Genomic DNA, 13,218 nt, shown 5'->3' with positions numbered 1-13,218 from the left:
CATCTACATCAAATAATACCTCAGTAATAATTCGATATTGACCATGACCAGAGAGGCCAATCCCAAAACCCATTGTTATGCCATCCATGAAGGAAATATAAGGCTTATTGTAGTCAAAAATTTTGCATATCAGAGAATACTCTGCAGTAAATACCTGTCAAAAATTTTGTTCAATCAACAGGAAGTCATGCATAGTGTAAATTATATAGGAACTAGGAAGGCAACAAATTGCAAAGTGCAAACACATAAAGCAGCTAAGTTGACCAAGCCAAACTTTGTATAAACCATAAATAGCAACTAGGCATATTTTTTTAACTCATAAAAAATTACCACAACATAAATACAAATCATAAGCATCATCTCCTCAATTGTTTCTTGGCAATGTAAATGACAAGGCGCCAAGAATAAAGCTCCCAAGATTGCCTGAGTCTGCACTGCAAGCTACAAGTGGTCTACATACGGCATGAAACCAGCACAAGAGAACCACAACCGTATCTTAAAACAGGTTGAAGCATCCAAGAGGTTAACTAGCTTTAACATGGATAGCTGAATGTGTCACTAAAATAAAATCAGCAAATAAGAAAAAAGAATACCACAACTGCATCTTAAACATAATTTACAAGTTTTGATATTTACAGAAAGGCCCTTAATTGGGCAATTAACTTAATTAAGCATAACAAAAAAAAGGCCCATTAACAACATAAACAAATAAAAGCATCCTATCATTCAGCCCATTCTCTCTACGCTCCCCATCAAGCTGAGGTTAGATGTCAATCACGCCCAGCTTGCCAGTGTCATGTTGTAGTTTGGCCTTGAAGATTCCCTTGGTAAGAATGTCAGGTAACTATTCTTCAGATGTAATGAATGGTAGACAAACTTCTCCAGAAGCCACTCTTTCTCTAATAAAATGCATGTCAACTTCAATGTGTTTAGTCCTATCATGTTGCACCGGATTGTGAGCAATGTTGATGGTGGCCTGATTGTCACAATATAGCATCAATTGCTTATCATACTCAACACCTAGTTCCTCCATCAAGGATCGAAGCCAAAGTAACTCAGAAACTCCATGAGCCATAGCTCTATACTCGGCCTCAGCTGAAGATTTGGCAACAATTGATTGTTTCTTGCTTCTCCAATAAACAATATTACCTACCACCATGCTACAATATCCAGAAGTCAACCTCCTATCATCAATGTTTCCCGCCCAGTCAGCATCTGTGTAAGCCTCCAATTTCATATGACCATGCTTAGCAAAAAGAATTCCCTTCCCAAGAGTACTCTTCAAATAACATAAAATTCATTCTACTACTGCCATACGAGTGTCCCTGGGAGCATGCATGAACTGGCTAATGCAACTGACAACATATGCAATGTCAGGCCAAGTCATGCAAAAATATAGCAGTTTCTCAAGTAACCTTTGAAACACTCCCTTATCCTTCAACAGTTCTCCATCAGAGGCAAAAAGTTTGTGACTCATATCAATAGGAGTAGCCACTGGTCTTGCACCCATCTTGCTTGTTTCAGTGAGCAAGTCTAGCACATACTTTCATTGAGAGATAAAAATTCCATCCTTAAATTAAGCCACTTCTATGCCAAGGAAATACCTCAACTCCCCTAGATCTTTGATCTCAAACTCTATATAAAGGAAGGATTTAAGATCATCAATCCCCGTGACATCAGTACCAGTCACTACTATATCATCAACATAGACTATAAGATATACCACCAATGAATCTCTCCTCTTCACAAAGAGGGTATGATCGGACTGAGCCTATAAGTAACCAAAGTTAACAAGGGCAGCCCTAAACCTTTCAAACAATTCCCTAAGTGATTGTTTAAGTCCACAAAGAGACTTCTTCAACTTGCACATTTTTCCCTCCATATCTATGCCATACATCCCTGGTGGGAGAGACATATAGACTTCCTCATGTAATTCTCCATTCAAGAATGCATTTTTCACATCAAACTGATAGAGTGGCCAATCTAAACGAGATGCCAAAGATAGTAGAAGCCGTACAGATGTCATTTTTGCAACAGGAGAAAAGGTCTCCAGATAGTCAATCCCATAGGTTTGTGTATAGCCTTTTGCAACCAACCTAGCTTTGTACTCTCAATGGAGCCATCAGCACGGTATTTAATGGTGTAAACCCACTTATAGCCCATTGGCTCCTTCCCTTCAGGCAAATCAACCACTTTCCATGTGTCGTTCTTATGCAGAGCATTTATTTCAATTTTCATAACATCCCTCCATTCTAGAAAAGTAAGACGTTCTGGTACAGACCTAGGTATAGGGTTAGAAGCAACAGAAGAAAGAAAGGCATAATATGAAGGAGAAAGTAGACCATATAAAAGATGTTTAGAAATGCAATGTGCAGTACACTTCCATTTACCTTTCCTGATAGCAATAGGGACATCAAGATCTGGGAAGGGTAGCTGCAAAGGGATAGTATCAGTACATGTTGTCTCTTCAGTAACTGGAAGTGCATGAGAATCATGTGATATAGAGTCTACAATCTGCTCACTTCTGGTTCTTTGCGTTGGTACCACCTGGGATTAAAGAGGAGACAAGGAGGTAATGAAGGAGGAATAGGAATAGGAATATTGAAAGGAACATGAGATGATTATTCCTCCCTTGACTCATTAAGAATAGAAGAATGCTCAAGAGGAGACTCAACAGGGACAGGAAGGGGGTGTACAAACAACTGTGACAAATTCTCCCCCTTTGAACAATGCTTCCCCAGAGAAAAATCATAGAAAGGAATGAACTCATTAAAGGTAACATCCATTGAAACATAACGAGTTCTGGTGTTTGGATCAAAACATCAATAACCCTTCTATATAGAGGCATAACCAAGGAATATGCACTTGTGGGCCTTTGGTTCAAATTTATGTCTTTGGGCACTCGGAATGTATATATAACAAGTACAGCCAAAGAAACGAAGGGGAATAGGAAAAAGGTCCTTACCCAGATGAAGGAGGCTAAAAGAAGACTTAAAACCCAACACTCTGGATGGCATACGGTTAATTAAGTAGGTTGCAGTGAGAACAACATCCCCCCAAAATCTTGTAGGGATATGTGAGGCAAACAGGATACTTCTTGCAACTTCAACTATGTGACAGTTTTTCCTCTCAGCAATTCCATTTTGGTCTGGAGTACGAACATAGGAATTCTGGTGAATAACCCCAAAATCAGTGAGATAAGGGGTTAGGTTTTTCTCAAAGTATTCATTTGCATCGTCATATCTGAATATTTTGATTCTAGTACCAAACTGGATAAGAACAAATTCATGGAACTACCTCACAAGTTTGGGAACTTCATCTCGAGATCTCATAAAAAATAACCAAGTATGACGTGATAAATCGTCAATGAACAAGATAAAATATCTATAGCCTCCTATAGAGGGTAAGTGATATGGCCCCCACACATCAGAGTGCATAATATGGAATAGAGAAGATGATCATTTATTACTCAAAGGATAATTGTTTGTACAATGTTTTGACAACTCACAAGACTCATAATGAAGACTAGACAAGTTAATTCCTTTAAACAGTTCTAGGAATAGATGACTCAAAGCAAAAAAAAAAAGATAAGTGACCCAAACGAAAATGGCATAACATGACACTACTAAAGGAATCTAAAGAGATAGATCCAAAAGCAACTTTCCCAGGTTGTCCTTGACTTTGTCCAGGAATATCCAGCAGGTATATTTCATTCGCCTCATGGCCACTCCCAATCACTTTTTGAGACTTCAGGTCTTGAAAAACACAATAAGAAGGAAATAAGGTTACACTTCAGTTCAAGGATTTAGTTAGACTACTCACAGATAATAAATTAGTATTCTATTTAGGGACATGAACAACAAATGGAAGAGAAAGGGAGTCTATATGCTTGATGGTTCCCTTGCCAGAGATAGGAGCAAGTGAGCCACCAGCTAGGGTAATCTTATCACGGCCAGGAAGCAAATCATAAGAAATAAATAAAGTGGAAAGGCCTGGTCATATGATCAGAAGCACCAAAATCAATAATCCAAGGGATCCTACGATTACCTGAGATGGTTGCATGATTGGCGATAGCACGTATACCTGAATGTGCAAATGTAGAAGTAGTTGAATTGCCCAGAGGGTTGGAGGAGGAGGCTGCACTCTCTAGGCGACTAATCATCCACCCATACTTCTCATATTCTGCCTTCATAACTGCTAACTATTCGCTAGTAGTCCTCTCATCAGTTAAGCACCTGTCATTATCTGGAACAGTGGCTATGTTGGCACTTCCTACCTTCACATTATCAGCCTTCTTTTCAAAACAAGGTGGAAGGAGTTCCGGGTGCAGTTTCCAACATTTATCTTTTGTATGTTTTGGTTTCTTTCAGTACTCACACACAACTTCCCTTTTTCCTAAACCACCTGAACTGCCTGTAGTCACCTCCGGGTGCAAAATGGTCACTTGGGATGGTCCCTTGAACCTGGACCAGCCTCCTGCTCTCTTCACTACTTAGTATGGCATAGGCCTAAGACAATGATACATTATCCTTGGCTAAGATATTATGTCTGGTGATGTCAAACTCGGGATTCAACCCTGTCAAGAATTCAAATATTCTATTTCTCTCAACTAATTTCCTGTAAGTTTCAGCATCATTAGTACTTTCCCAAACAACAGTTTCCATTAGGTCTATCTCTTGCCACGGGGATTTCAGCATTGAGAAGTAAACGGCTAAAGGTCTCTCCCCCTGCCTTAAATTAAAGTATTCACATCACTCCTTAACTTATATGCCCTGGCCACATTCAGTTTTTGTGAAAATGTTTCAGCCACACTATCCCATATTTCCTTGTTTGAATTCATCCATAAATAATGTTGACTGATTGTGGTTGCATTGAGTTCACTAACCATCAAATGCTGGTATAATTCTCTTGCATCCATTTTTCATAAGATGGCTCATCCTCCGGAGGAGCTTTCTTGCTCTCGGACATATACCCCCACTTGCCTCTACTGCAAACATGAATTTTTATTGACTATGTAACCATGCAAGATAGTTGGTTCCATCCAGCTTGGCCGTGGTCACAACCAACAGAGAGTCAACGGAAGCTCCTAGAACCTGTCTGGATTCAGCCCCACACTTGTTTTCAACTCCCGAGATATCCATCTTCCTCAAACAACTCCAACAGAACTTCAAACAGAAAAAATAGATACCAAGTACCAACCTCTATGAAGTTGAATCTACCAGTTGCGTCTCACCCGGAACCCGGGAGAAATCAAAAAACAGCAGCCGCTCCCTATAGGCTTTACAGAACACCACAAGACTTGAATCGATCTTCAAGAAAAAGAGAAAGGATCCCTTCAATCATCGAGTGCCAAGGTGAAGCTCCCTGTGGGGCCCGCAAACAAAATTCTCCAGTTGATCAAGGTTTTGGGCAAAAAAACTCCAAGGATTGTTAGAATGAGGGCCAAGACAGCATCCTTTTCTCCAAAAATTTTTAACAACTGGGCTAGAAATTTTCTTCAATCACTCATTCGATTCATCTCTCCATACACATTGTGTATGGGAAAAAAAGAGAGACAAAAAAAAAAGGAAAAGAGGGCTCGCTCTGATACCAAGAAGAAAAACAGTCCTAAGGAATGAAAGGAGTGATTTAAAAGATGTTAGATATCAGCCGAAAAGAGAAAAGGAGAGGAGAGAAGAAGAAGAAGTTGGCGGCAAATAGGGTTTAGAGAGAAGACTGGCAAATATTTTCTCTCTTCCCTAATCCTTTTCATTAAAACATAATTTACAAGTTTTGATATTTATAGAGAGGCCCTTAATTGGGCAATTAACTTAATTAAGCATAAGTGCATAACATAAAAAAGGCCCATTAACAACATAAACAAATAAAAGCATCCTATGGGCCATTCGGCCCATTCTCTCTACAAGGTATTTACTCTCATCCCCTCTCATTAAATCCTATATTTACTGTTGTTAATTCCCATTCTGTCTCCTTAGATCATTTATTTTAGGTTTTTTTTTTCTCACCAATAAATTCTACTAATTAAATATATACCCAACATGAAAATTAAACTGTTTGTTAGCCCATGTGGTAGGTTCGTAGTTCAACTATCTAGGTCAAATGGGTCACCAATGGTCTCATAGTTAAACAATAAAGGTTTAAAAAAATAAAAATGTAAAAATTACAAAAAAAATAGGCACATCTCTAAAATTATATATTTATCATGTTAAAATTTAAAAATGGCCTAAAAGTGAAACCATTTTCCTATTCAAGCGATGGGGCAATGGTTTAATCTTTTAGGTGAAATCAATCACCCACATTGTCATAATTAAATAAAAAATTATTAAAATATAAACATAGAAAATTATTAAAAAATACAAAAAAAAATTGTAGTAAACATTTGAGTACATCTCTAGTATTATGTATGTCATCATATTAAACAAAAATAAGAGTTACTTTTATTAGTGATGGAAATAAAAGAAAATTTTAAACAAACACAAAAAGGAAAGTATTTTTCCATCTAATTGGTGGTCAATGACCCATACGAGTGCAAATTGGGTAGGCTCAATATGAGCCTAGACCAACCCAGCTTGAAATTTTAGACAATCTAGCTTGGATTTTTTGTCCTTGGGTTGGGCTTAGGCCCACACCCAAAAGTTTGGGCTTCTATTTTTCAAGCTGCACCCAAGCCTAGCTTGGATTTATGTAGCTGACCCCATATAGTTGGGATAAGGCATGGATGATGATGATGATGACCCAAACCTAGCTTTAGGTAGCTTGAGCCTTGCCTAACTACATACATATTTGCATACATGGATACATGCACACATACATTTATGTCAAATTTTAGCATAGGGATGATATATCAATTCAAGCATGAGCCCAACCTGAGTTCATCAAATTTCACTGGGCCCAAGTTGGACAGATCAAGCTTGACCTTGGGCTCAAGCCTTAGGCCTAATGCATAGGGTTGGGGGCCTAGGTTAAGCACAAACTCAGCCCAACCTGCACAACTTGCACCCTAATGTTCCAATCATTTGGGTAAAATGGGTCAACCAATGATATCATAATTAAATAATAAAAAATATAAAATAGATAGAATTACAAAAACAAAAATATAGAAAATTTTTGACATATCTCAAATACTATAAATGTGTCATATTAAACAAAGATAAGTGTGATAAATAAGAATTTTTTTTACAATTAATTGTGGAAATGGAATAGAAAATATAAAATTTCCCAAAAGTGAGATTGTTTTCTCTTTCAAGTCAAATAGGTGAACACATGATGTCATAATTATATAATAAAAACTCATAAATAGTAGAAATAAAAAAATTATAGAAAATACAGAATATTGTAAAAAAATTGCACACTTCTCAAATATTATATGTTTATCATATTAAACAAAATTAAACATGATAAATAAGAAATATTTTTATTAACAATTGAAAAAAAATACAAGATTTAAATCTACCAGCACACCATGCTTTAATTACTTATCTTTTTTAATGGGTTCTGATAAGGATATTGAAATTATTATTGTTATCTGAAATTGTCACATGCAACACACGTGCACATTTACTAGTAGGCTTACAAATAGATAAACCATATATAAGAAAGAACTATACATCCAGGGCAATCAATAGAACCCAAAAGACCCTGTACACCCACCCGACATTTACATCTAAAATAAATCAAAAGAAAATGATGTTGAAAAGAAATAGAGGGGTCTGACAAAAGAGCCAAAGCCCAACAAAAAACTGTTGCTGAAACAACCCTGAGAATTTTATCATCTTGGGAAAATTTCTGGTCAAAGAGCCTCCTATTTCTCTCCTTTCAGATTCTACAAAGCACTGCAGCAGAAATGAGCTTCCATATTTTCCTTCCTCTGCCGCTTAGGCCATTAACCATGCAGTCTTCAAGCAACTCAGATAAAGACTGAGGGCACACAGCCCACATTTAAAAGGTTCAAGAAAAAAAAAATTCCACTCTCCAGATTGGCTGGCAATGGACAAAGAGATGGCTGTTGTTCTCCTCCTTCTCAAAGCAGAAAACACACCTCAAGTCACCAACGGAAATTTCTCTTATCCCCAAATTCTCCCTTGTGAGACACTTTCCTGACACTGCTGTCCACCAGGCCACCTTTGAAGGTACACTACTGACCCAAACAAAGTTGTGAGGGAACTGCAAATTAGAGCCTTGACACAACATTTCACCAAGAATAAACCAGACTTCTCCCCTTTCCAGTTTCCGATGTCCTGACTTCTAAGGTTGGGTAAAAGATTCTGTAGCAAAGCAAGTAAACTCTCCACCACCAGCTTCCAATCAGCATTAGAGAGCACATAATAGTCTGAGACTTTGCAACACTTATCTTCAGCCACTGAAAACAAGTTTGGAAGGAAAAGGCACTGCAATGGTCTTTCATTTGCCCAAGGCTCCAACCAGAATCAAATATTGGACCCACAACCCAGCTTGAATTTTATACCCACCATAAATAACTCCCAGCTCCTCTATTCCTTTCCAAATAGACCAGGATCCCATGTCCCTTGTCTAAGGCCAAATTTTGACAGCCAAACAAGATCTCCACCAACTATTTTCCTCATCACAGAAGTACAGAACCTCCAGAACCAATTGGGAAGCAAGGCTTTACTCATCACGCTGACCTTCCTTAACCCCAGGGCGCTTCAAACTTCAAGGAGCACACCAAGTCCCACCCACCAAATGAATTTTTTCCTGATCCTTCCTCCCCATTCTAGTCACTTCACTAGGAGGTTAGCCAACACACTCTTGATAAAGTAACCTTCCCCCTTTAAATAAGTACTCAGATTTCCATGTGATCAATTTCTTTTCTAACCTTTCAACAACAGGGTCCCGAATTGACTTTACACTACATTTAGCCCCCAAGGGCTAAGCCGAGATATATGACTGGGAGGGAAGCCACCTCACAGCCCAAAATAATCACCAGTTGGTTGATGTTATCCACCTTACCACGGGGATGACAGAGCTCTCTCTCAAATTTATGCTCAGTGTAGAAATAACTTCAAACAGTGGGGCAACCCCAACAAATACAGAACCTGATCTGGGTTGAAAACTTGACATTAAAGAAAAACAGAGCTTCATCATTGAATATTAAATACATTAAGTACTAAACGAAGACATAATTTGAACAACATTTTCCAACAATATTGTCATTGACCATGAAGTCCCAAATTGCACAACAGAATTACCCACTTGACATGCATGTTGCATGTAAAATCCAAGAGAGAGTGAGTGATTGATAATACCCGGGGTGGTGTAGAGACAATACAATACAACATTTATTGCATTATATTACATATATAGAGTATAAGATATATTATATGTCATATCGTATTATATAAAAAGTCTAATATCTTTTGCATAGTATAATATATAATGTCTATTATATTATATATTGCCTATACTACTAAGATATATTATAGTATGATATATTATATAAGATAAAATATTATATGATAATGTGTTTATAGTTGTCCATTCTTCTGACTTCTAAAAAATCCTCTTAAATTCGTAGAGGTGATCTCCCCTTTAAGTACATTAAGTACCAAATAAAGAGGTCATTGGAGGGGTTTTCAAAATTCTCACTAATTCACTATGAAACTATGAAACCAATCAACAGTGACAAACTTTTAAAAGCAACTGATATTGTTTGATAGAAATTCATATTATAAAGGCGTTGGTCAACTCTCCTTTGCAATGCTAATGTGCTCCCAAAAGTAGCTAATAACTTAATAGGTCAAAATGAAAAAAAAAATGTGATTAACAACCAAAAAATGTATTGATAAATCTACTAATTAATTGCTATTTCTAAGCATATTCATCAATGCAGAGATCAATTGTGGTTCTGCCCAGCATTCTCTTTCCCTACTCATGAAGTATATTAAGGGCATTGTCTAGTATTTCTTTGACTTTTTTTGGATAAGTAGTATTCCTTTGACTTTTTAGTAATGATTATATGGTGTTTGATATGTCAACATAGTATAAAAAGACACAAGACCTCAATCATGTCTGATTTGTTATCTCTAGCCATTATCTGCTTCACATCGCCACCTGCAGATCTGACTAATGTATGGGTTATCAAATGGGCAAGCATAACGAGTCACTTATTAAGAACAACTATAATCTAATATGCAAACATGCAATGGGCACTTGATAACTATCACAATCAAATACTCAACAGTGGAACAGGCATTTGTAAGGCATGCTTTCTGAGAAAACCTTCTGCACAAGAGGTGTGGCTTTGTCCTTTTGAATTTCAGCAACAACCCCCTTAATATCCATTCCTGCATTTTCCATGAATGATCGCCCTCAAATCTTACCCAGCACCCAAAATGACAAAATCATATGAAATTTTTTAAAAGGGTAAAATACAGAGAGCTACTTGTACTTTCAGATTTCAACATTCTGCCCCCACCATTAGCATTCTGTCAGTTTTGAACTTTAATGAGACCATTTTTTCCTCTCCTTGATTGCGTTTGCAAAACCCAAGTTTTGAACTTTTCCTATCTTCTTTCCTTTTTGTTCTTTTCATTTGTTTAAGAAAGAGACAGGGAGAGTTGAAAGATAGGAAATGTTCAAATTTTCGGTTTTGGAGATGCAATAAAGGAGAGGGAGAAATTGTCTCATAAACGTTCAAAACTGACATTATGCTAATGGTGGCAGCAGAGTGTTGGAATCTGAAAGTACATGATAGCTCTCTGTCTCAAGTGAAAGTTCGGGGACCTAAGTGTCACTACCCCCAAAGTACAGGGTAGTTCTCTGTATTTTACCCTTATTAAAATGTAACTCAAAACTAAAATTACACACCTAGAGGAAGCACTAACTGCAACAGAAAGAACACCTTGTTTCTTTTTCTTCTTTACTTTTATTTTTTTGCGTGGGGAGGGGGTTTACCTGCTGAGAAGGCACGAGGTGAACTGCTTTCTACCAGAACGCATTTGACTCTCGGATCTGTTTCCCATTCATCAAGATAATTTTTGTATTTTGTGTCCGTATCTGCATTACAAATCAGCTACATGTTAATAACAACTACAACTCAATTTCCAAACAAAAGCAATTCATATACGATAACGTTCTAACACCATAGTTCCACCAAAATCCTGGTGGCAGTAGCTACTCCATCACAAACAAGAGCGAAAGAGAGAGAGAGCTAACTACTAAGGAAGAATCTAGTTTTCCGTTAATTCATCTAAACAATTAAGGAATTTATTCAACCTGGACTCTGAAAATAATAACACCGAACTATATCTCTGAACTCCACGACGAACTAAACAACAATATTTCCTCTCAGAGTACTCATAAGTCAATTTTCACGAAGCAAAATATTAACTAAGAAGTTAATTTCTTTATGCTCATGCACAAAATTAACACAGATTAAGCATTTCAATGTCTGACCCAAGTACCTAACCGAACTTAACAAAATTCATCCCTGAGTACACTTCCATGGACAATCCAATTACATCCACGATAAGTCGATGAGTCAATTAATACTTAATAGATTTCAGGTAAAGAAGGGATGCAAAGATAGACAGAAAAACAAGTACCAAGATTCATGGCATTGAGAGCTCTGGGGCGGTCGAGGGTGATAACAGCGACTCCATTGGGGAATACATTTCCCTTCACAAAATCTTCGTTTCCAGCCATGATCGCAAGGGTTCGTCCAGACCAAAAGGTTTGAAATCTTCCGCAGGGACTCAAACGGCGGAAATTGACAATTCTCGAGGTGGGGTTTCGATTGGATAAAGGATTGGCAGACCAAACAGAAGATGCGTGGAATAGCCGAGCGTAAGAGAGTATAGTACGCATAGTCGCATTTGCATAGAGCCTGGCGAGTGGTGGTCTTCAACGAACGTACAAATCAAATGAGTCATTTGCTCGGTTTTTTTCATTTTTACCATTTTAACCCCCAAAAGTTAACGACAATAAATTACATTCATAAGTGCTTTTTTTTTTTTGAAGGCCACTTCATGAGTGCTTCACTGCTTTGTATCATGCTTGTTTTACATTTTGCCCCAGCTTATTTTGCAAATTGCAATACAAATTCATTTGCACCGGTGAAAAAACATTGAATGCAAATTCTGATTTAGTTTTGATTTAAATTTTTCTTTCATTTGTTTGTTTGCAATTTAGGTTTTGCACTCTATAGCTTTACATATTTGTCTTTGTGCTATTTCTAAACTGAGAAAATAGAACAAAAGAAAATCTTAAACAATGTAACAACGTAAGATAAACATTAAGCAAAAAAAAAACAGAATTTATCCAGAAATGGCTAAATAAAATACAAGTCATTAAATTGGTACCACTACCATTCCCTTAGAAGGGGTACAAATACAATTATGTAGAGTGCAAAACTTGGTATTTTGTATTATTTTGTGTATTTGTACTTTTCCAATTTGATCCCTAGAAACATTTTCTCGGAAGTCCATGCAACAATAGATTATTTTCTCAAAAACGGTTATGTATTTTGTTTGACAATGTTGTTGCCACTTAAGCAATATACATTTGCTTTACTAGTAAGCATGCACATAGCAAATTATAGATGATGATAATGATATTAATAATGAATCAAACAATTTCTATAAATATGTTTTTTTTAATCATTGAAAGTTTCAAATCTGATTACATAAACACTTCATCCAAATATGTGATCATCGGATCAAGTTGTTAAGTTTCAATTATCATTGAAAAGCCTACCTGCTTGGCTAGATTCTTCTTTTTATAATGTTTTATCTTTTTGGTGTATCTTTTTTTTTTTGTTTATTTGTCAAAAAAAATGTAGGATTTAAATAGAGGAAATTGAATGGGGTGAAAAGTGGTAGTTCAATTTACAATTTAAACTTCACAATTAAACAGGAACTAAATTAAAAAATGAATATTTTAGTCAGAATAAAGTTTTACAATCTTATTCATATTTTTAATGGTATTGTAAATAAAAAGTTGTAGATGTGTTCAATTTTTCCATATTTATGTGTGTAAAATAATTTTAATATGTCACACTTACTTTCTATTTAATATGATAATTATATGATATTCTACATGTGCTTGAATTTTTTTTGCAAAACTTTTATTTTTATATTTTATTAGTTTATTATTTATTTATGACATTAATATTAGCACATTTGACCCAAAAGTTGAACTATTGATCTTTGTCAAATAGTAAAATAGTTTCATTTTTTATCAGTTTTAAATTATGTATTTCAT

The 13,218-nt window shown here is 36.4% G+C and overlaps 1 protein-coding gene across 1 annotated transcript in view; it reads right to left on the bottom strand.

Annotated features, from left to right (window-relative positions):
- The window catches only part of LOC148869237 (3-hydroxyisobutyryl-CoA hydrolase-like protein 3, mitochondrial), a 41,836-nt gene extending 29,944 nt beyond the window's left edge, over positions 1 to 11,892 (bottom strand). Inside the window, exons 1-4 of the mRNA XM_088968055.1 lie at positions 11,562 to 11,892; positions 10,912 to 11,013; positions 10,237 to 10,301; positions 20 to 154 (exon numbers count right to left, since the gene is read on the bottom strand). Of these exons, the coding sequence (XP_088824181.1) occupies positions 20 to 154; positions 10,237 to 10,301; positions 10,912 to 11,013; positions 11,562 to 11,823 (564 nt within the window). The 5' untranslated portion in view covers positions 11,824 to 11,892. The remainder of the gene's footprint in view (positions 1 to 19; positions 155 to 10,236; positions 10,302 to 10,911; positions 11,014 to 11,561) is intronic.
- Between the last annotated feature and the right edge of the window lie 1,326 nt (positions 11,893 to 13,218).

The sequence above is a fragment of the Nelumbo lutea genome, chromosome 2 (assembly GCF_056320005.1).
Source record: "Nelumbo lutea isolate HS-2025 chromosome 2, American lotus-T2T, whole genome shotgun sequence".
NCBI classification, from domain to species: domain Eukaryota; kingdom Viridiplantae; phylum Streptophyta; class Magnoliopsida; order Proteales; family Nelumbonaceae; genus Nelumbo; species Nelumbo lutea.
The sequence above is the reverse complement of the archived record's forward strand: the minus strand, read 5'-3'. Positions and strand labels throughout refer to the sequence as shown.